The sequence below is a fragment of the Vidua macroura genome, chromosome Z (genome assembly GCF_024509145.1).
Source record: "Vidua macroura isolate BioBank_ID:100142 chromosome Z, ASM2450914v1, whole genome shotgun sequence".
NCBI classification, from domain to species: domain Eukaryota; kingdom Metazoa; phylum Chordata; class Aves; order Passeriformes; family Viduidae; genus Vidua; species Vidua macroura.
The window spans coordinates 26,175,049-26,195,427 of record NC_071611.1 but is presented as its reverse complement, the minus strand read 5'-3'; the positions used below and the strand labels follow the sequence as shown (position 1 = coordinate 26,195,427).

At 35.8% G+C, this 20,379-nt stretch overlaps 1 protein-coding gene across 7 annotated transcripts in view; it reads right to left on the bottom strand.

Annotated features, from left to right (window-relative positions):
• The window catches only part of POLK (DNA polymerase kappa), a 31,536-nt gene extending 11,229 nt beyond the window's left edge, over positions 1 to 20,307 (bottom strand). For 2 of the 7 annotated variants that reach the window (XR_008441424.1, XM_054003928.1), the window contains exons 1-7: positions 19,805 to 20,295; positions 13,857 to 14,036; positions 11,347 to 11,466; positions 5,549 to 5,701; positions 5,053 to 5,184; positions 3,230 to 3,383; positions 1,105 to 1,320 (exon numbers count right to left, since the gene is read on the bottom strand). Coding sequence is in view for 6 of the 7 variants with exons in the window: in XM_054003928.1 (XP_053859903.1) it covers positions 1,105 to 1,320; positions 3,230 to 3,383; positions 5,053 to 5,184; positions 5,549 to 5,701; positions 11,347 to 11,466; positions 13,857 to 13,994 (913 nt within the window). In the remaining variant the exon portion in view is untranslated. Of the gene's footprint in view, positions 1 to 1,104; positions 1,321 to 3,229; positions 3,384 to 5,052; positions 5,185 to 5,548; positions 5,702 to 11,346; positions 11,467 to 13,856; positions 14,037 to 19,576; positions 19,723 to 19,804 lie in introns of all 7 variants that reach the window. The other 5 variants (XM_054003931.1, XM_054003933.1, XM_054003932.1 and 2 more) reach the window with 5 other exon arrangements.
• Between the last annotated feature and the right edge of the window lie 72 nt (positions 20,308 to 20,379).

Here is a 20,379-nt window from a genome sequence, read left to right as displayed (position 1 = left end):
GGAATTTGTTTAGCAAAAGAAAGAATAACTTTGTCCTACAGCCCTAGAAGTCTAAGTTTACATTTGCTCACTGATATAACTTATTATTCAAGATGGCAGAAATAACTCTACTTATTATTCATTATCAGTATTTTTTCAGTTACCCTTCTAATAATTTTTAATTTTTGGGCTTAAGAGCCTGTTTGCACATGTAAAAGCTATGCCTGTTTTCTACACACTATCTTATCCTTAAGAAGACAAAACTTCAGTAAACAAAACTGTTATTCTGCTATTATTCATGAGATAACATACATGGGAGGGGGTTTCATCCTGCTTCTTCTTACTAGCTGTTTATCCACCTCTGCTCACATTCCACACCCTGACCCTCTGCAGCTGCTCCATAAAGCTCACCATTGCCTGATGCCTCACTGACCTGGTTCATAAAGCAGTTAGAATGGCATCCAAACTAAGTGGTTAGAGATATACACTGGTTTTAGTCAATCAAAATAGCTGAGATTTAAAAAGTGAGTCGTCTGAAGTCAAGACAAAGAACTTGATTGATAAATATTAAAAAGCTATTGAAGAGTTCATTAACTTCAACATATATTTTCTCTAGGACTAACATTTTCATGAATTTTGGTATTGTTTTAAGCAAGGAACAGTTCGAAGTTAGAAACGCTTAACAGCACACATCTGCTATTCAAATTAAAAGCAGTAGAGAAATCAGTGGTAGATTTCACTATGACACACTGCCTGACAAAAACAATTTGCATATTGCACATGACACAGAATAACCATCTGTGCTAAGATTAGCTCAAGTGCACTGGTCATTCTTCCTCACTGCTTACTCTTATTTCAAGTAGAAAGAAGCAAAAAGATGACATAACTGTTTCAATTATTAAAAAAAGAGCAAAATGAAAATAAACAGTAGTGACTTGGATATTTATGACATCTCTTGGAATAATTAGAAGTCACATTCTTTGCAGACCTTCAAAGACAGCATATTTTTTTGTTGCAGAAGAAGGGTGTGGCAAGGGTACATTTTTAATTAATGACCTCTGAGATGAAAGTAGAAGACATTATGGAAATACAAAGATTAATTATTATTCCTATGTATCTGGATACCTGCACTAGCAGTCAGTTGAGTTTTCTGCTCAATCCTAAAGCGAATTTCCTTCACAACTTCCTCTGCAGAAGTTCCAAAGACAACTGAGTTTTCCACTGACAGACCTCTTTGTTCAAGGTTGACATCCATCAGAGATGTGTTGTCTTCAAACAGTACTGGTGAAGAAGAGACTTCACCTTCATTAAATTTGGCAGACATATAGATACAATCTTTATCTAAGTTAGACAGAAACACAAACAATTAATATGTCCATATAGACTGATTTCCTTCTTCAGTGGCTTCAGTACTCATAAGCAGTTTTATTTCTTTCTATCTTTATTTAGAGAAAGCAGTTACTTGGTTTTTTTTTAAAGATTGGAGAGATGTAACTGCTTTGTTTTTGCTATGATTTAAGCTTGGCTGAGATTGAAGGAATTGACTGGTAGACTGGATAGAACTTCCAGAAAAGCAAAAAGGTAATGGCCTGTTGGTGTAGCAAAACCATTCAGATTTTATAATTATTTTTGTTTTATATCAGATTGAAGGCCAGATGCTCTTTTCCACAGAATTTTTTGTCCATATTCACCATATAAAATTAGGGTTCTGCAATATCTAGTTCTAGAATGATCAGCATGGTGAGCTTCTCATTTTCAACTGCAGTCATAGTAGAACAAGTAATGTCAGCAGCCCTTTATCTGACTCTACAAACATTACTATTACAGTTTCACACTTTGAGCATTTGTTTATGTTTCAGAGGAACAAAGATATCACATAAGTGTGAAGAAGCACATGACTACATATCAGTGACATTGATTTTGTAAAGACTATGCCAGTTTGTTGCTTTCTATTTTATTAATGCTATTCTGTAGCAGTGTATGCTTATCCTCTTAATGACTGTTAGAAATTTTGAATACAGGTAGCATAAATATTCCAGTTTGTGCATCATTCAACTACTTGTATGACTATTTCTCTTCTGTTATTCCCAAGTGGATATACAAGTGAAATCCAGTAATATCTTGAACATTCCTAAAACCCTGCTGTGTTCCTTCTACTAATCTCCAAAATTATCAAGCTGAATTGTAATGCAGACCTAAACCATCCCATCTGGTTTAGAAAATCTACCATCACTTTTCAAACATTTTATTCATATTAAAAGAAATTCTCCAAGTCCAAGTCATTAGCAGTGTACATTTTATTCACAGATGAGCAGTAGAGAAAGTTAATCTGCAAACTAACTAAATTGGATGTAGAGAATATATGAAAAGACAAATTATGGAAGGACTGAAGTATCTACACTTTCAGTGGGTGCAGCTTATCTGAAGCTTATAAGCACATGACTGACAACCCCTGCTCCCAACCCCATGTGGTCAGCATGTCTTATGCCATTTCATAAGGCAAGCAGCCTGCTGCCATGTTCACTCTGCTCCTTGCCCTCCTGCATGTCCCCAACACCTGGCCAGCTCAGTGCTGTGGCCCTGTTGCAGCACTGGGAAGCTGTAGCTCCCAGAGCACTGTCTGCCTGCAGCCCCCAGAGCACTGCCTGCCTCCAGCCCCCCAGAGCATTGCCTACCTGCACCCCCCAGAGCAGTGTCTGCCTGCAGCCCCCCAGAGCACTGCCTGCCTCCAGCCCCCCAGCACTGCCTGCCTCCAGCCCCCCAGCACTGCCTGCCTGCAGCCCCAGAGGCATCTCTCTGTCACCTTTGACAGGTCCTGAAGAGGAACTGGGACCAGAGGTGTCACTGGACAGTGAGACCTGGGACATCCCAATGGCCAGGGACACCTGTGCCTTCATCTGCTTCCACTGAGGATTGAGGGAGTGACTCATGTTCTTTTATATGATTTTTGAGTCTAGATTATGATTGTTATATTGATACAGCAAACTGTGTGCTATTCACACAGTCCAAGTCATATTATATTATAAATTCTTTATTTTGCTACTTACAGATTGCACTGCACTGATTCTGCTTGTAGAAGTCCTGTGCTATTCAAATTATAAATTCTGTATTATTGTAGTAAAGTAATCCTACTAAGGAAAATAAAGCTTAAATTCTAACTGTAATTTAATGCTTTCATGGTTCTGCCTAAGATCTCTAAAAGAAACACTCAGTGTCAGGTGACCTCATGAAAAGTGAGTAATTTGCTTACCTATTCCTGTAGTGCTTTCTCTATTAAAAAAGAACCTTCTTCTATGTTCAGGCCAGTTCAGCCTTTCCTCCAAGTGGTCTGTTATGTTCAAGTAGGCTTCATCTAGGCCCATAGGCATAAAATTGGGATCATATTCAGCCAGTATTTCTCTAACCTTCAAAAACATATAGTAAAAGCTTAAAGTTATGCTGCTGTAAGAGCAGATCTTGACACAAAATTGGGACATGAACAAATGTACTCTGAAACTTCCAGATGATCAATAAATATTAAAGATGCTGACAATACAAATTATTTCTTGATACTGTAAAATTACAGCAATTCTTCTTCAAGTAGTGAGATATTAATAGTAAGTGAGAACTAAACAGATTTTGAGCAGTGTATTTGACAGCAAAGGGCACTAAGATAAGTGAGTAAGGACTGCACAGCCACAGGTTCACTGACACTAGAGCAATCATCTGAATACAACTCTGAGGACCTGGAAACTCAGCAAAGCGGATAAATTGATGCAGTTTTCTCTGCTCAGTGTGTCAGATATCACATATACAAAGGTTAAAGAAATCCACTAGCAACAACAAAATCCTAAAATTACATTGAACTGAAGTTACAGAAAATATTTCAGAGCAGAGGTTAATGCTACAGGCAAAAGCTGTTGGGAAAACCTTAGTTATAAGTCCATTTTCCTAGAAGGAAACATAATAAAATAAACAGTCAAAATAAAAGCTCTACCTTCTCTCTCTTTTTTTTAAACCTGGAGGAAAATCTGACTGTGTTATGTTTTTTGCTACGTTTTTTCCTATCAGTTTGAGTCAAGTTCTTAGGTATTACAACATTTGTCCACACGCACTTCATCTTTCTGAAAGTGAATGAAGATAGGATTCACTATGAACTTCAAAAGACAAAATGAAATAAATTTAAATATTTTCAATCCAAATCCCAAGAGAAAAACATAACTAAAAATCCAGACCAAGCAAAATCTCTAATACTTTAATACTTTACCCTATCAAACAACAAATGAAATACGCATTGTGAAATGCACATCATGAAATCCAAGATCCTTAAGTTCAAACCCATTCTGAAATATGGCATATTTATATACACCTTTTTTATTTTTTTTTCAGAAGTGAAAAAAAATCAACTAATATCTTACTTTATATTTGTATATTTGTTGCTTCATAAAAATAAAGAAGGCCTGATACAATTTTTATAAAGTCAGGAGACTTGTGTCATGCACTAGTTTGATCTAAAATGTACAAAAGACCTCTTATCCTTTTTTTAAACAGGCTTTTATCTACCATAACTATTTCCTCTGACACTAAGTGAAACTACTTCCATTAATGCAAAACATTATTTCTTTTCTCCATATTTCTTTTGCTCTATGAAGTCCCTTTTTCTTAAAAAAAAATCTGCATTTATAATTCACTAATGCTCTTTTGTTTTTCTCTCCAGTAATTAGTATTCAAAAGTATGATTACACATTGCATGAAATTATCATCTCCATGTCTCCTATGTACTTGCAACTTCCTAGTAACTAGATTACATTTCATGATTTTTAACTTTTAAGAATAATAAAACTCAAGTGGTTTTCAAAATTTCTATCAGCAACACTACTAACTTCAGCAGAATTGACAGATTGGGTACGTGCAGTGCTTTTTAATCTCCTTGTCCAAAAGTACCAATATTTTGTTAGACCTACGTTTAAAGCTGCATTACTGAAGAATTTAATATTTAAATTATCACTTTTCATACTATCTAGAACTGATGTAATTGACACAGTCTAAAAACAAATACACTCACTTTTTGTTAGAGACCACTTTCAGACTTACCTCTTTACTCACTTTGCCATACTTTTCAAAGTTTAGTGGTACTATGGTTAGATGAGGACATAGCCTTTTAGCAATAAATCCAGGCATGGCTGCACGCACCCCAAATCTCCTAGCATGGTAATTTGAGGTGGACTTAAGAGAGATTAAGTAAGTTTAGTGTTCAGTAATAAAACTTTTCTTTAAGTTTAGAATTAAATAATAAAGTTCTAATCACATATCTCCATACAAAAAAGACTGACAAAGCCAAGAGTTTATACACATTTTCACTCCCCCTCCTCCTGCCTTTCAATCTGCTTATATACTTTAAATTTTAATTACTACACTTTTTACTGAAAAATCCAGCTTACATGGTCAAGTCTAAGAACTGCTTTATTATTTTGGGGTTTTCCACACTTCATAGGAAACAGTGTCATTATATTTCTGCTATTGTTTTATGGTGTATTAGGCTTAAGATTCATACAGTTGATTTCTGTATTAGTTTAACATTCAGCCTTACCAACATACTCATTGATCCCACTGCTATAGGTTTTTCCTTCAGCTCTGGATTGTCTCTCATTTCCACAGCTGCATAGAAAGCATCCATATCGATGTGTACAATTGTACTGCTAAGGTCACGGTTCTGTTCCAGTTCTACCACAAGTTTGTCCACCTGAACAGAATAAACCAGTAATTGAAATACTACTAACCTGGCAGAAGTGCAAGAGTATAGACGATCCTAAAACTCAAATGAATATTGCATATAGTTAGAGAAAAAAACCTCAACAAATCCAATCCCCACCAAACCAGTACCAACAAAAAAACCCCAACAAAGATTTGGAGGGAACTTGCTCTCAGAGAGAATGCTGCTACAGCAATTGGTGCAAAAAAACCACCCCAAAACCCAGTGGAAAAAACCACAGCTGTTGTGGTTTAGCCCTAGCTAACAATTAAGCTCCTGCAGTCACTCAATCCCTCATAGTGGAAGAGTCTGAAGAATGAGAAAACCCATGGGTTGAAATAAAGACAATTTATCACAGAAAGCAAAAGCTGTGTATGCAAGCAAATCAAAATAAGGAATTCATTCACTGCTTCCCATGGGCAGGCAGGTGTTCAGCCATTTCCAAAAAAACCAGCTTAATCATATGTAGGAGCTAATTGGGCAGACAAATGCCATAGCTGCAAAAGTCTGTCCTTCATTCATCTACACCCCACTTTGTAGGCTAAGCCTGATGCTATATGGTCTGGAATATCCCTATGGTCAGCAGGGGTCAGCTGTCCTGGCTGTGTCCCCTCACAGCCCTTGTGCACCCCCAGCCTCCTAATTGGTGGGGAGGCAAGAGGAGCAGAAAAGGCCTTGGCTCTGTGCAAGTGTTACTCAGCAATGGCTAAGCATCTCTTCATTATCAACACTGCTTTCAGCAGAAAACCAAAATACTGCCCCATACCAGCAGCTGTGAAGAAAATTAACTCTATCCCAGCCAAAATCAGCAGAAAATCCATCCACCAGACAACAAAACTCCACATAACATGACAAAAAAAGGATGTATTTGATTTAAACAAACTCTGTAAGACCCTTGAGTATGAAACTTTACTTAAAGCACTTAATTTTAGAAATGCAAGTTATTTTAAAAAAATGAAAACGTGCTATTAAAGAATTTCCAATATTCCTAAATAAAGCTATCACACTTCAAAAAATTGGCCTAGAATGGTGAAGAGAAGATCAGCAGCTCACAGGACACATCAATCTATTTTGTCTTGCCAGAAATAAGGTCTCAAACACCCACGTTCCAATTACTACAAAGTAAGCTACTGTCAATCCCTCAATAAAAGTCCTTAATTAAAGTCAATAACAGTCCTCAATTTTTGTCACAGGAACCCATACCATATAAGGTTAGATCGCTAGGAACAATGCAAGTTATTTACAGAATAGCCTATACACAAAGTGTGTTTCACTCCAAATGTTAAAGATGTATGTCTATGTGAGCAGTACTGCTTCATCAGCTCCAAGGCAGATTGCTCTACAAAGTACTTTGACTGTGCTTGTGTTTTTACCAAAACACAAGATCATGTGCTTGTTCCTGAAATACTGTTGACCTATGAATGAGCTATGAGTGTGCTGTCATGAAAAATTGTGAAATATTTGACATGGGAGTTTTATGATGACTATGTTGGCACAGCATCACACATCATTCTAGAAGTAATAGAAAATACAGGAAAAAACCCCAAAAGAATGTGCTATCAAAACAAGATTTCCTAACCATACTGATGGCTAGTCAACCTCAATCTACACAATAAAAGGCTGCTACTGCTAGTAAGAAGTCCAGATAGCCTTCACAACAAGATAACACAATAAGAAATGCAATTAGCAAAAAGGAACCAAAGTTCCTTTGCTTGCTGGCCCAAGGACACACACACTCTTTTGACATAAGGGTACCAGTACAGAAATGTCTCTCTGACTATAATACATTTATGGTCCTGGAGAGGAATGTTTACATGCAATTTGCATGGTTCTTCTATTTTTTACTTCCTTCAACAGAACTGCTTAATAAAAAAAGAACTGCTTAATAAAAAAAGAACCGTCTTTGAGCTCAAAACACTTGAACCAAGGCAAGTGAGCTTGAAATGTTCTATTAAAATTGCTGGTTAATGATTTACAAAGCCTTTTCTTTGTTTTTTTTCCAAGTTGCCATGAGGGATGAAATTCTAGACCAGAGCTTTAAACTAGGCTACCCAAAACAGAAGAGCACAGTATGTTCTCTGATGCTGAGGAAACTAGTTCAGACAAATTAAAAGCACAAGTGGGAAGCCATTCAAAGAAACAAACAAAAACCAACCAAACAAACAGAAGTGGGGTATTTATATTATTATATATATATAATTATATAATATATTAAATAAAGGTATATAATTATATATATTTAATATATATATTATATATATTAATTCAAAAGGATTCATGTCACACTTAATTCATCAAAAGCATCCTTATTTTAAATTCTACTTTACAGATAATTTCCAGGTACCTCTCAAATTCAAATTGTTTAATTAATACTATCAAGTGCTGCTCTAGGAGCATAACTTCTGTATTTCAATTTATCACATTTATAACAAAATTCTGTTCTGCTTTTTCTCCCTAAATATATTGCTAACATTATACTTACCGATGAGTTAACATACACATCTAAAGAATGAAGCAAAATTAAAGTAATAGTAAGAAATACAAAAAAATTACTCTTCGAAAGAAACTGATACAAGTAAAACAAAACACAACCAGATCTACTCAGAGAATTCTTGGCACCTACAAAATCTCTCCTTAAAATTTGTGGAGTAATTCCTTACATCCAAGCCAGGCTGACAAGTTTTTAAAAGCTACTTTCAATAAACTTTTGTACAGTAGAGATACTTTTAAATATATACTTCTAAGCTAGATTAAAAAAAAAACAAAACAAAACAAAAACCACCAAACAACCAAAAAATACAAATTATAATCAGAAGTTTAATTTTCCTTATAATCCCTTATCGATAATTTGAAGAGTAACTTCTCATTTTTTTCTTATCCCGCAGTAGAATATATAAGTTTTCAAAGTAAGACCGAAACATCAATAAAAGCAAGACAATGGTAACTATTTACAGAATAAACATCTGGGATAAACCCAACATAGATGAAAAAAACCAGCAAACATCAGTACAGCAGTTTCCAAATCTGGTAGCAGCTGCACACTTTTTAATTTATTACAAATTACTGCTGAACCTCAAGGAGTTCCACACATTCTAATGGCAAAAACAACAGTATTGTGTTGCAGACTGTACATTTTATTCATATTACTGTTCCCACCATGTAACCAGGATTTTGTCCAAAAATCCAAGATGTGGAGACATTTTTGTTTGGTTTTACCTTACAGGACTTAAATCAACTGCCAGCTTAGGAAACCATACCTGAGCCTCTAACCATCCTACAAACAAGATTCATTTGCAGATGAGATGAGCTGAGATGAGATGAGAACATGCAGTGTTCATGGAGGTAGATATACAGATATTTTTCTAATTTCAGAATACGTCCCACTTAAAATTTTAGCATAACAAGTTCTCTTATCAGAAGGCAGTACTAAAAAAAAGAATTAAAAACTCAATAGATAAGAACAATAGAGAAGCTGACAATAAGGACTGACTATATCCATAACTGAATGGAGCTGATTAAACAATACACAACAATTATTAAGAAAACAAAACAAGACAAAGATTTGCAAAGCAAAAGGTGGAGGCCTGGGGAGATGTAGCTGGCAGGTAAGAAACAGAAAAAGGGCAAGGTATTTAGAATATCAAATAGAGAGAAGACTGGCTTCAAGTCCACAAATTTCAATGAGGACTCTGGGACAAGGACTGTTTTGTAAAGCAGACTGATGGTGATCTGTGGATGTGGGACATGAAAGGAAAATTCAGGATATGACAAATTAAAAGAAAGCAGAGGAGAGAGCAAAATGGTGAGAATTTGTGCTGGGAGAATGAGGGCAAAAACAATCATAAACCAGAGTTTATGTGCACACAGAGAATAGAGCAAAAATCCAATGCTTCAAGATGTTTTTACAGCAGCAAAGATCTCAAACTAGCCAGCAAAAAGGTGTGCCTACTCTACCCTTCTAATGACATTTCTCATGCAGTATGACAGTGGACTTTACGGTTTATCTATTGGAAATAAAGATGACTGTTATTTCAGCAAGCAGCATAAAGATTTCAAGCACGGAATTTGAAACTCAGGTCCCAGTAAAACCCACATGAGAGAATTTATCTTCTTAGGTTTCTTTTTTCCTGTAGAACCAGTTTTCATAAGAAACATTAAAAGATTATAAAATTATATTGCAATATCAAGGAATCAATTTACGAAAAGGACAACATGAAAGTAGACAAAGCAATAGAAATTTTTTTGTTTCCACAAAGTGCACTACATATTCTCTCATTACATAACTATACAATAACATTAACATTGCTAAAATTTGTGTTATTCATGTAATTCGTTCTATAAGAAAGACTATTCTCTGTAAAATAAATAGTTCTTTGGTGAAGGTAGGATGGAAATAGAAGCATTTTTCTGTAATTATATTACTTAAAAGCTGCCTTAGTTAACTGAAAAAAACTTGGACAAGTGGAGTCATAACTAATCCATGCTAAAGATTCATTAAAAACAATTGTGATATACAGGCTTACAACAAACTTTTCAGAGGTACTTAGAATGGCGAACTTTTCTTGGAACAAATTTGAAACACTGGCATCTAAAGTGATTTGCAAACCTGAAATGAACAAAAAAGGTTGTACACCAAAAAGAGCTCAACCTCTAATTCTCACACTGGCACTGAAAATTAAAGGATGTGTTTAATCTTCATGTGCTTCAGCTCTCCATCTACAAACAAAAAAAGTATCAGTCTACTTTGCTCAAATATTGCAAGAATTAAGAATTCACAGTATGTGGTGTACAACATAAAAAACACTGTTAGAAAACCAGTAATTTAGCAAACTGGATTAGACTAGAGTTCAACAAATAAAGCTTGGGGCCACCAATCTACATAAAGGACAACAGTAAATATTGAATAATTTACCCCTCAGTGAACACAGTCTGCTATGCGCCGAGAATAAAACAGGAATCCTGTCAAGGAAAACTAGCAATCATTTAAAGACTGAATCACAACAAAAATGAAAATGGAAAGGAATTCAGCTCCTATAAACAATTTTAATTCTGTTGTGCCTAGTGATGTTTGGTGTGCAACCTTTCTTTTAACATTTCATTCACTGTAATACTTTGAAGACTACTATCTACCATTAGCATTTGAAAAGAAAAATAGCATCTTCATCTGTCTAGTTCAGGACACTTGCATTTCTTGTGACTGCTTGCCATTATGATTTTCATTAATTAGCTTAAAAAAGGCATATTATTGACAACTCTGATCTTTCTCAATCCATTGCAGGCCACTGAACACAAATATACGTAAATTCTAAACTCAATAGTGATATGATGCTTATTAGCAAAGTATTTAACAAACTTTTACATAAATCATAACTTCAAACTCATCAGACTTGGAAACATATGAATTGTTTCATTTTACACATTTAGAGAACATTTCAAAGTAATTTTACAAACTATTCTTCTAGCAAGTTTATATTAAGATGACACCATCAAAATATTGTGCGCTTTTTCTTGTACATCTAACATCAAATGATAGTTTAACATTGTGCCTATCGGCAGAATTTAATGCAATAAACAAGAACACACCAAAATGTTTATGATCCAACATTTATTCCAATAAGTCTTTAGAAAATTAGTACCTGCATCTGTGCTTTCAAGAGCTGTTGTGCTGTAATTTTCTCTTTTAGCTGCATCATTTTTTCAATTCGTTGGTTAACTTGTTGATCTTTCTTAAGTTCATTTTCATAAAATTTGGAACCCTGGAAGAAAAAAAAAAATCACAAAAAACATATGTTTTTCTTTTTGTCTTTAAGCAACGACATTTGATCTTTAAATACAGAAAACATCAAACACAGAGATGATTTCTAATGCATGCTTTGGATTTTCATATAAAAATACACAAAAAATACCATTGGTTCTTTACATCTCTTCAAATGATACACATATATTTCTTCAGCACAAAGGAGTTTAGAGATTTTTGTATGTTTATTTAGTCTAACGCCTAACAATAAAATTTTTGAAAGAGTAGATAAAAGTCAAACTATTCTTTGCAATACCTCCAAGATGTGGAGTACAAAACTCTAATAACTATTTATTTTAGCATTTTTTCAGACTTCCACATAGCTCAATAAATATGGAAATATATAATAACGTTGTGTAAGTCAAATTCGCTTGTAATGTTGAGTATTTTGTTGGCCATTTAATCTTGAAGGACACTGCAGAATCAGAAGCTATTTGGAAGAGGATGATGAAAAATAAATGAGTATAAAAAAGCCCTGTTGCTCTCCCATATGCAATTGTCCCTTCAAAAAAAGGCATGAATACAAGGAGATATAATAAAAATACAATAATCATGCACAGAATGTATAATGTGACTTTCACTCCTGACTCAGAACAAAGAAAGGAGGACATATAATGAAGTAGAAAAGATAAAAATTCTAAACTAGGAAATAAAATATTTTTCTTGCAACATGTCTTAGCTTATCAGTGAAATAATATTTGCAAGAAAAGGCTTTTGTTGAACTACTTGGTAAAATCTGCAAAAATGAACACATCTTTTAGGTCAAAGTGTCTGACCACCAAAATGTCTTGATACCAAGAATTCAGCCATAGCCAAGTCAGATTCAAGCATTTATATAAAAGCAAAAATATCCACTTTCATAATAACTATAAAAAGGATGATGGCAGAGCTGTAATATGTCATATTTCATTAGAAGAAATATCTAATTAGAAAAAATTAGGGTGTGTTTTCTTTGAATGTCAGACGTGCCCTTTATCTTTTCTCCCCTATGCCATCAAATATGACTTGCTGAGGCTCACTGAAAGAAATGAATACCAAAATGTAGGTGTAGAAAGCAACACAATTCTTGAGATTATTAGTAAGTTTTTAAATTTTTTTTTTCCATTTCTTGCAGTGTTTCACAGTTGAAATGCCATAAACCTTCTTGCAGTAGAGCTGTGGGTAGTGTCTGTAGGTGTCATTTTAAAGATTAGAGAAAGGATTAAGGAAAAGAATCAATGCTTCTTTTCAGGTTTCTTGATGTGTATCTGGCAATTATAAACTCTTGCACTTTTTGGACAGAAATATATTGTAGTAGTTAGATGCCTGTATGTCAGTTTTGAAAGCCTTTTTTACAGTTTATTCTATGTCATACCAGGAAATGAAACAGTAATTGCTATAACAAAATAATTTATGTAAATATCATTATCTAGGATATGTCTGACAAAGCCCTGTTTTCCAGAAAGAGTGAACAAAATATATAGAGGAAACAACTTATCAATAACAAGCTTGATAGCATATAAAGTACCATCAATGTGAAACTGCAAGCAAAAAAAGGAAAAACCTTGCTACATAAGAACTGTTTGCAGCATGTTTTCTCTCTTTCTCCTCCTTTCTCCCTCTGCCCCACCACTGCAGATCACTACAGAGCAATATTAGTCAATACAGAATGCATGAGGAAAATATCAAAACACAATCTCAGGCCATGGTGACACCAAATAAAATACACACTTGTGCAAGGAAAAGTAAGAAAACCCTGAGTTTCTCAGATAAAGTGTTATCCCTATATTGTTCTATTGGAACTCTCCAATAACAACTAGGATGACAAATATTTCAACGGTTTGAAGAATTGTGAGGGCATCTGCAGATCTTTAGTATAAAGCTGCACACTACTGGCCACTCTCTTGAATACTGAGAAGACAGTCACAAAGACAGACAGTAAAAACTAGATTATAGAAAAACTCGATTACCTCGAATTCATCAGTTAAAGGAAGGTGACCAAAAGAAGCAAATTTGCATGGCTGGTTAATGATGGGTTGGACAAAAGGAATGGAAAGGGGGAGAAAAACAGGAAGCTGCAGCCTTCACAATTACATCTGGAAAATGCTGTAGTATTTATGTACTGCTTTGGACAAAAAGGGAACAATTAAGCATATACTCAGTTGTCCTCCTAGATGTCCTTGTGGATGAATTCAACTATACTCTAAAGTGCACTAAACTTTTGCCCCTCTCCCTCCTCCCCACATATGAATTTCTTCTAAGATACTATCTATGTACACATGTGAGGGATAAACCTTCAGGAAGGGAGGAAAAGGGTCTTAAAATACTGGACAACAAATAAAGCATCAGGAAAAAAGTAACCAAACCAACCTTGGTAGCTTCCATGATGATTTTATTGATTTTCTCCTTATCCAAACCCTGCATTCCAGCTTTGTTATCATTAAGGCCCATTCTAAGTAGAACTCCATCACTGGAAGAGTTGTTAGAAACTTTTTTCATGTCATCCATTGTTATTTCTTGAAAACAAGTACCTGTTTTATGACTTAATATCTGAAAAAAAGTAATCAAATATTTATGTTTCAGCTGAACAATAATTAGATTTTGTAATTAGTTTTATTTATCATAAATATGAAGACTTATATTCCTACAAAGTGACTGACTTGTCACACACACCACATCAAACTACCTATAACTCTATCAGTGTTTGGAGACAGTAAGACTCTCTTTTCTTATTAAATTAAAACAATTTTCCTTTAAAACTCCCCTTACAGAAATTGAGCACAAACCAGCCTCAGGTAAAGGCTAGTACCTTTATATGAAGTGGATTATATACCTTTATATGAATGGACATTCACTATACCTTACATATGAACATGACATTTGTGCCCGTACATTATCCTGTCAGATGAAACATTACCACGTTAAACACAAAATACTGCTCACTATTACATTAAAAGAAAAAAAAATTGCAATATCTTGAAATGGAAGAAAACCAGCACTCATTTGGTCATCATCCCTGCTTGATTCAACCTCTAAAATACTTCCCAGTAATTTCTAGCTCAAATTCAGAACCTTGTTTGTATCAAAACTCGTATTTTAAAAACAGATGGCTTCGATTAAAAGTTTTAAATAAAACCCTAATTCAGGATAAAACTGGTGCATTTTTTTTTTTTTGCCATTAATGTGTTGAGCCATGATATCCAACTAGTGGAACTTACCAAGCCCTTACTACTCAACTACAGTCATCTGTAATTTCTTATACACGCAGATACTTCTCGTATGTGAACTTCTGACATCTTCCCTTGTTCTTTATGAAAGTGAATTGCTGAATCCTCAATAGGCTCTTATTATACGGTGAACTGTTTAGTTACTACTTGCCATCAGATGTTTCCAGCAAAGGGGCCTCCACCACTTCTCTGGGCAACCTGTCCCAGTGTTGCACCACTCTCACTTGTGGTAGTCTGTGTTTCTATGTTTCATGCGTTTTTACAATTGCTTAGTTAGTTATGTAATGTTAGTCGGTTCAGTTGGTTTGTTCCATGTACCCCTAGTCTTGTCCCGCACAGCTGGTTTCTCCCAAGATGTTTTCCCCAAAGCTTCCTGCCTTTGCCTGTCCCTCAACCTGCCAATCTCCCCGCTCCTCCCCAGTTATCCTCATATAATTATGCCAATCTGAGTAGTACAACCCACCTCCTATGTCAATCAGTATTCCCCTCTTCCAGTTTTTTCGAGAATGTTCCCTGTCAGTTACCCTTTACCCTACAGGTGATTTGTCACTGAAACCTTGTCCCTCCCTTGTTTATTCCCCATTGGCTGTTATGAGCTCTGCACTCCTCCCCAAGTTTTCCCTCATTGGTTGTTCTTAGTGTACTCCTATGTACACCCACACTCTTTATAAGTTACTGCCAAGGATTGGTTAGCTGACACTTGTCCCTGGAAGGGACAAAGTTTGCTTGGCAAACCAGACAAGTATCCTCTCCCTTGTTTTTTTCGTTTTGGGATTCCTCATCATTCCTACAGGCAGCTTAACCCACACAGCTTCCCACACCACTACCAGTTGGTCTTGCCCAAGACTCTTGAGTGGCCACTCCTGTGGCTCTCCCCGGCCACTGAAGGAGATTTCCTAGCTGGTGTCATACCATCTCCACAGCTGCATCCACGGAGACTGTCCTTCTAACTATCTGCTCAACTCTGCTTAGCCACATGGGTTTGATTTTTACTAGAGGCTTGGCTTCTGAATAGCCCTGAGAAGACACCTGTCAGTTCTAATCCTGTAGTGATGTACAAGAGAAGGACTGGCAGAAGGAACTGCACAACAGTGTTGTCAGCATTTAATACATATACACTTAACATACATGGTGTTAACCACATAGATTTCTAGCTAGTCTGTTCAAAACTACTGTTTCACTATTCTCCCTCTCTCAAAATATAACACAAACAAGTTCCTTAGAAAAAAGAATCTTCCAGTAAAGATGTAGTATCTTTACAAATATAATAAGCCAGAGCATATGATTAATACTGAGCAGAAAACAGCCAGAATTCATGGAAGTAAAAATTCCAAGTGCTCAAGCTGACACATATGAGACAGCTTTTACAGTAGCAGATGACTTGGCATTTTACAAAAATGTAGATCCCATACAAGCACCTGGAATTAGCCCTGAAAAAACTAGAATTATGTCTTCTGTATAATCACTGACTTTAAGATGCAACAAATTATAGGCAAATCCATATTTTTAAACATTAAATAATTCACACTTTAAATAAACAGTTAATAGAGACTGCTTCTGACAATGTTAAAAAATAAATGTCAAAATATTTTACACCAATCACTAAACTCTCTGAATAATTCTTTGCTAATGTAAAGAGTGACACAAGTAAAACAAGTGGAATACTCACACCCTATCAATTTTCTGTAGGGAAGATGCAAAGCAATTCTGTTCTAAATTCTGCTTTCAGTTTATCTGTCAAAAAATCCTCATGTCTTTAGAACATCTAAGTTTATTTGAAGGGTAAAGAACCATGGTATCTTCTTCTGCCTCTGTTCAATATTTAAAAGGACCTTTTCAACTCAAAGATTTATCTCGAGTCTTTAACTAAGTTTTCCTCGCACTTCTAGACTACTGAAAACAACGGTTTTGTAGTTTAATCCATAAAGAAAATAATGAAGGAACTGAACACTCAGCAGTAAAAACTACACTAGAGGTAGTGCAGTTATCTGCAACCTGGCTTCTACAGACATATTTAGTGCCAACAGATTCATATATGGTTGGTTGTTTGTTTTTTTTACTTCGAAACAAAAGCCTAATACAGTTATTCACTGAGAGCAAAACTGTTTTAGGATAAAGTGTCTGAATCATTATGAGCCTATGCTATTAGGCAATATGCTGTGGCATAACAAAGCTCCTTTAAGGATCCTCCTAAGAAAAATAGTCTTAAATTTCAGAACAAACATAATGGTAAGCATGAACACACTAGAAAATGATGGAGATTCTGTTCTAAAAACATAATATGAACACCCTAAAATAGAAGGTATGGGAGTGTAAAAAAGATACATAAAAAGGGAGAAGAAAAAAAATAAAGGCATTTATAAAGTTACCCACTTGACAGTGCTTATTATCACTGACATTCCAAGCAGCAAAACTCAACACTCTCAATTTTTGTACCACAAGTAGGATACTCAACAGTAATACAGAACACTGTACCGCTGTTCTAAAAAAGGTGAGGACTATTTCCACTTAAAACAGTAGCTTGCAAACTTCTTGCAATCCCTAAGACTCAAGAAGGGGTACAGACTGAGTACAGGGACACTTGATATTAAAGAACAAACACAGCAATAAATCTCAAAACAAAGGTTAAGTAGAAAAGGTATAGAAGGAGGTAAAGAGAAGCGAGTGCATCTGGATACCAGTATGATTTTCTACATTTCCTATGCTTTGGTTTGCATCCTACATTGGCTTTGGTTTGCACCCTACATTGGTCTTGGCACAGGCAAACCTGATTCTTTTCAAATGATACATAACTGGAAGACTGCTCTTCCAGAGCACACCTGCTAAACCACAATCGTTAATGTAGTGCTGTCCAAGGGATCAAACTACTATAGTCTGAAAAAAACACCTTTCAAAACATGTGTAAGAAGAACTTAAAGTCCTCAGCACTAAACCTTTCCTTTACAAATCTACTCCCACTGTACCCATGGTTGCTGAAAAGGATATGGCCTTATCTCAGTAACAGACAGTACGTTATGTTTCTAAAAAAAACGGTCAGAACATTGGAAAGAAAGGGTAATTTACATAAGGTATTCACAATTGCAATACAACTTTTGGAAGAACATAAGCTGGTGACACGGTGTTGAAAAACAAGATACACTGGGAGCATGTGGCAGATGTAAACAAAATTCTATTACCTAGCACAGCCAATGCATTCTATGAAAAGCTGAAAATGCAAACCTTTAAGCATTCAGTATTTTTTCACTTAAAGTTTGCAAAATGCTAGCCACAATTAATAAACAAAACAATTACTCTCTCTAAAAAGGATGGGCATGTTTGTTGAACAACCTGAAGAAATATCTACCCAATGCATTTTTAGTATGTAACACTTTATTGATTCAATGTTCTGGAGGGGAAAAAGAAAAAGCAAGCTTCCTCTGTAACTAAGTGAATAGTTTCAGATCAAAAGCATGACAGTAAATGTCTGTGTACATGCTACTGCCATTGCTAAAAGGACTTGCTCAGACATGTCTCTTCAGCTCCTGCTCCTGAAAAGAAGTTCATTCATAATTTAATTGGGAAAACACAAGTAGCTTTACAGGTAATGCCAACTAACTTCAACAGCATATTGCAGAGAAGAACTTTAAATTATTCTCATACATATCAATACTTACAAAGCCTGCTTGACAAATACAAAACATTGAAACCAACACTAAGGAGAAAAAAATGCACTTGGTTTCTTCCTAAACATGTAGTGAATCAAAAAATATTGTTTTTTGGCAAATTATCTAAAGTAGCACTCACAGTAGACTTCTGTAAAAGTTTTTTCCTGTACATTGCAGTGATTAAACAAATATTAAGATGTCTATGACTATTTTTTACTTCTAATAATTTAGGACAATGATGCTGCCTTTTGAATCATCCTCAGTTCTGCATTCATTGTAAATATCTTTATATCCGTGAAAAATGCATATTTTATGATTGGCTTTTCGCAAATATTAAATTGAATACTATATGTATTATGTTATATTGATTAGAAGTGATATATTGACATTTTAATAGTATGGTAAATGTAGTTTTGTAGTTAAAATAGAAACTATGTGTGTGTTTTTTTTTTTTTTTAATGAAATACTTGCTTCAAGATAACAGTCACAGAATACCTAAATCTTCCAGAGAAGATGAAATTATGGTTTTTTTTATCAGAAGAAGCTAATTTCTTCAGGCCTTGCTCAGACTCGAAGATGCCGTGGGGATTAAAAGAAGGAGCTGACATATTCCAGACAGAGTTTCTTATTTTAAATAGAATGTATGTATAACCATGAAGTACGTATGACTGTGCAACAGTGTGTGGTTTTTAAGGGTTATTCCTTTGTTCACAAAACATGCTTGTCAGGACTTAAGTGCCCAAGAGCATCCGGACGTCCATAATTCTTTGCTTTTTATTGTCTTGTAATTGTCCTAACTCTAAATTTTTATTACTCTAATTGTATTACTATTTTTATAACCATTTTATTATTATTAAAATTTAAAAATTTTAAAAACGAAGTGATTGGCGTTTTTCACATATCTGAGACTTTGAGCAGGTATGAATATTATTTAACTGTTAGCTGCTATATATAGAGAATGCATATAAGTAGATGTGTCAATGTTCTTTCAAAAAAAAAAAAACAACCCTCAATGGAAACTTTCAAACAGCCTAACAAGGGAAAATTGCACAATGATTTATCATAAGGAAAAAGTCAGAGGAAACAGAATTGTGCACCACTGCTCTTACAACAATAATAGAAGTGTATTTCCCAACCCGAAATTTACTCAATCAACATTCTTTAACACGCTTTTCCCCCGCCCAAGAAATCAAGAGAAAGGACATGAGTTAGTACAAACCTTAAGTCTTTCCCAAACCACTATATTCGATGTTCACAAGCTGTGAATTGACAGGTACAATAGGGTGTTGTTTTTTTTTTTTCCCATTCTACAAATATGTATCTCCACACATAAATATCGACGAAGACACGTATTTCAGACTAAGTCTAAGAAAAAAAAAAAATCACCGTTTCTTTCCCTAAACTACGAAAGCAGTTTAATAAATGGAAGACAGGACACGCGTAGTACCTGGCAGCCGAAGCGGAACGCTGACCCATCACTGCCTGCTCTGCTCACCCCACGCCTTTGCGCGCCGCTGGAGAAGCAGAACCCGGACGCGTCCTAACGACTCACCCTCCCCTCTCGTTTCACTCAGAGCCGGCACCATCTCCCGCCCCTTCCCGCTGCCTCCACCATATTTGATGAGGGAAAAATTTGGAGCTCAACCCCTTCAGTTGTCCTCCCGAGTCCCGCCGGTTTGAGGCGAGGAATAAAGGCTACAGCTCCTCGCCCTTGAAAGCAAGCAGAGCCGGAGAGACGCTTCGCCTCGCTAAAGATAAAGCGAATACCTCTGCACAAAAGACAAAGCAAACATCGCCGCCCCGGGCAGCACCGTCGCCCTTGGTACCGGAGTTCCCCTCAGCCGGGGTCACTGAGGCGATACCCGCCGGCGCAGGAACGACGAAACCAAGATGGCGGCCGTGCTCCGTCAGAGTGAGACTACATCTCCCAGCACGTCCTGCGGCATGAGCGAGGGGTAATGGCGCTCGGACTCACGGCCGTGTGGGGCAGGACTACAGCTCCCGCGGGGCGGGGTGCTTATC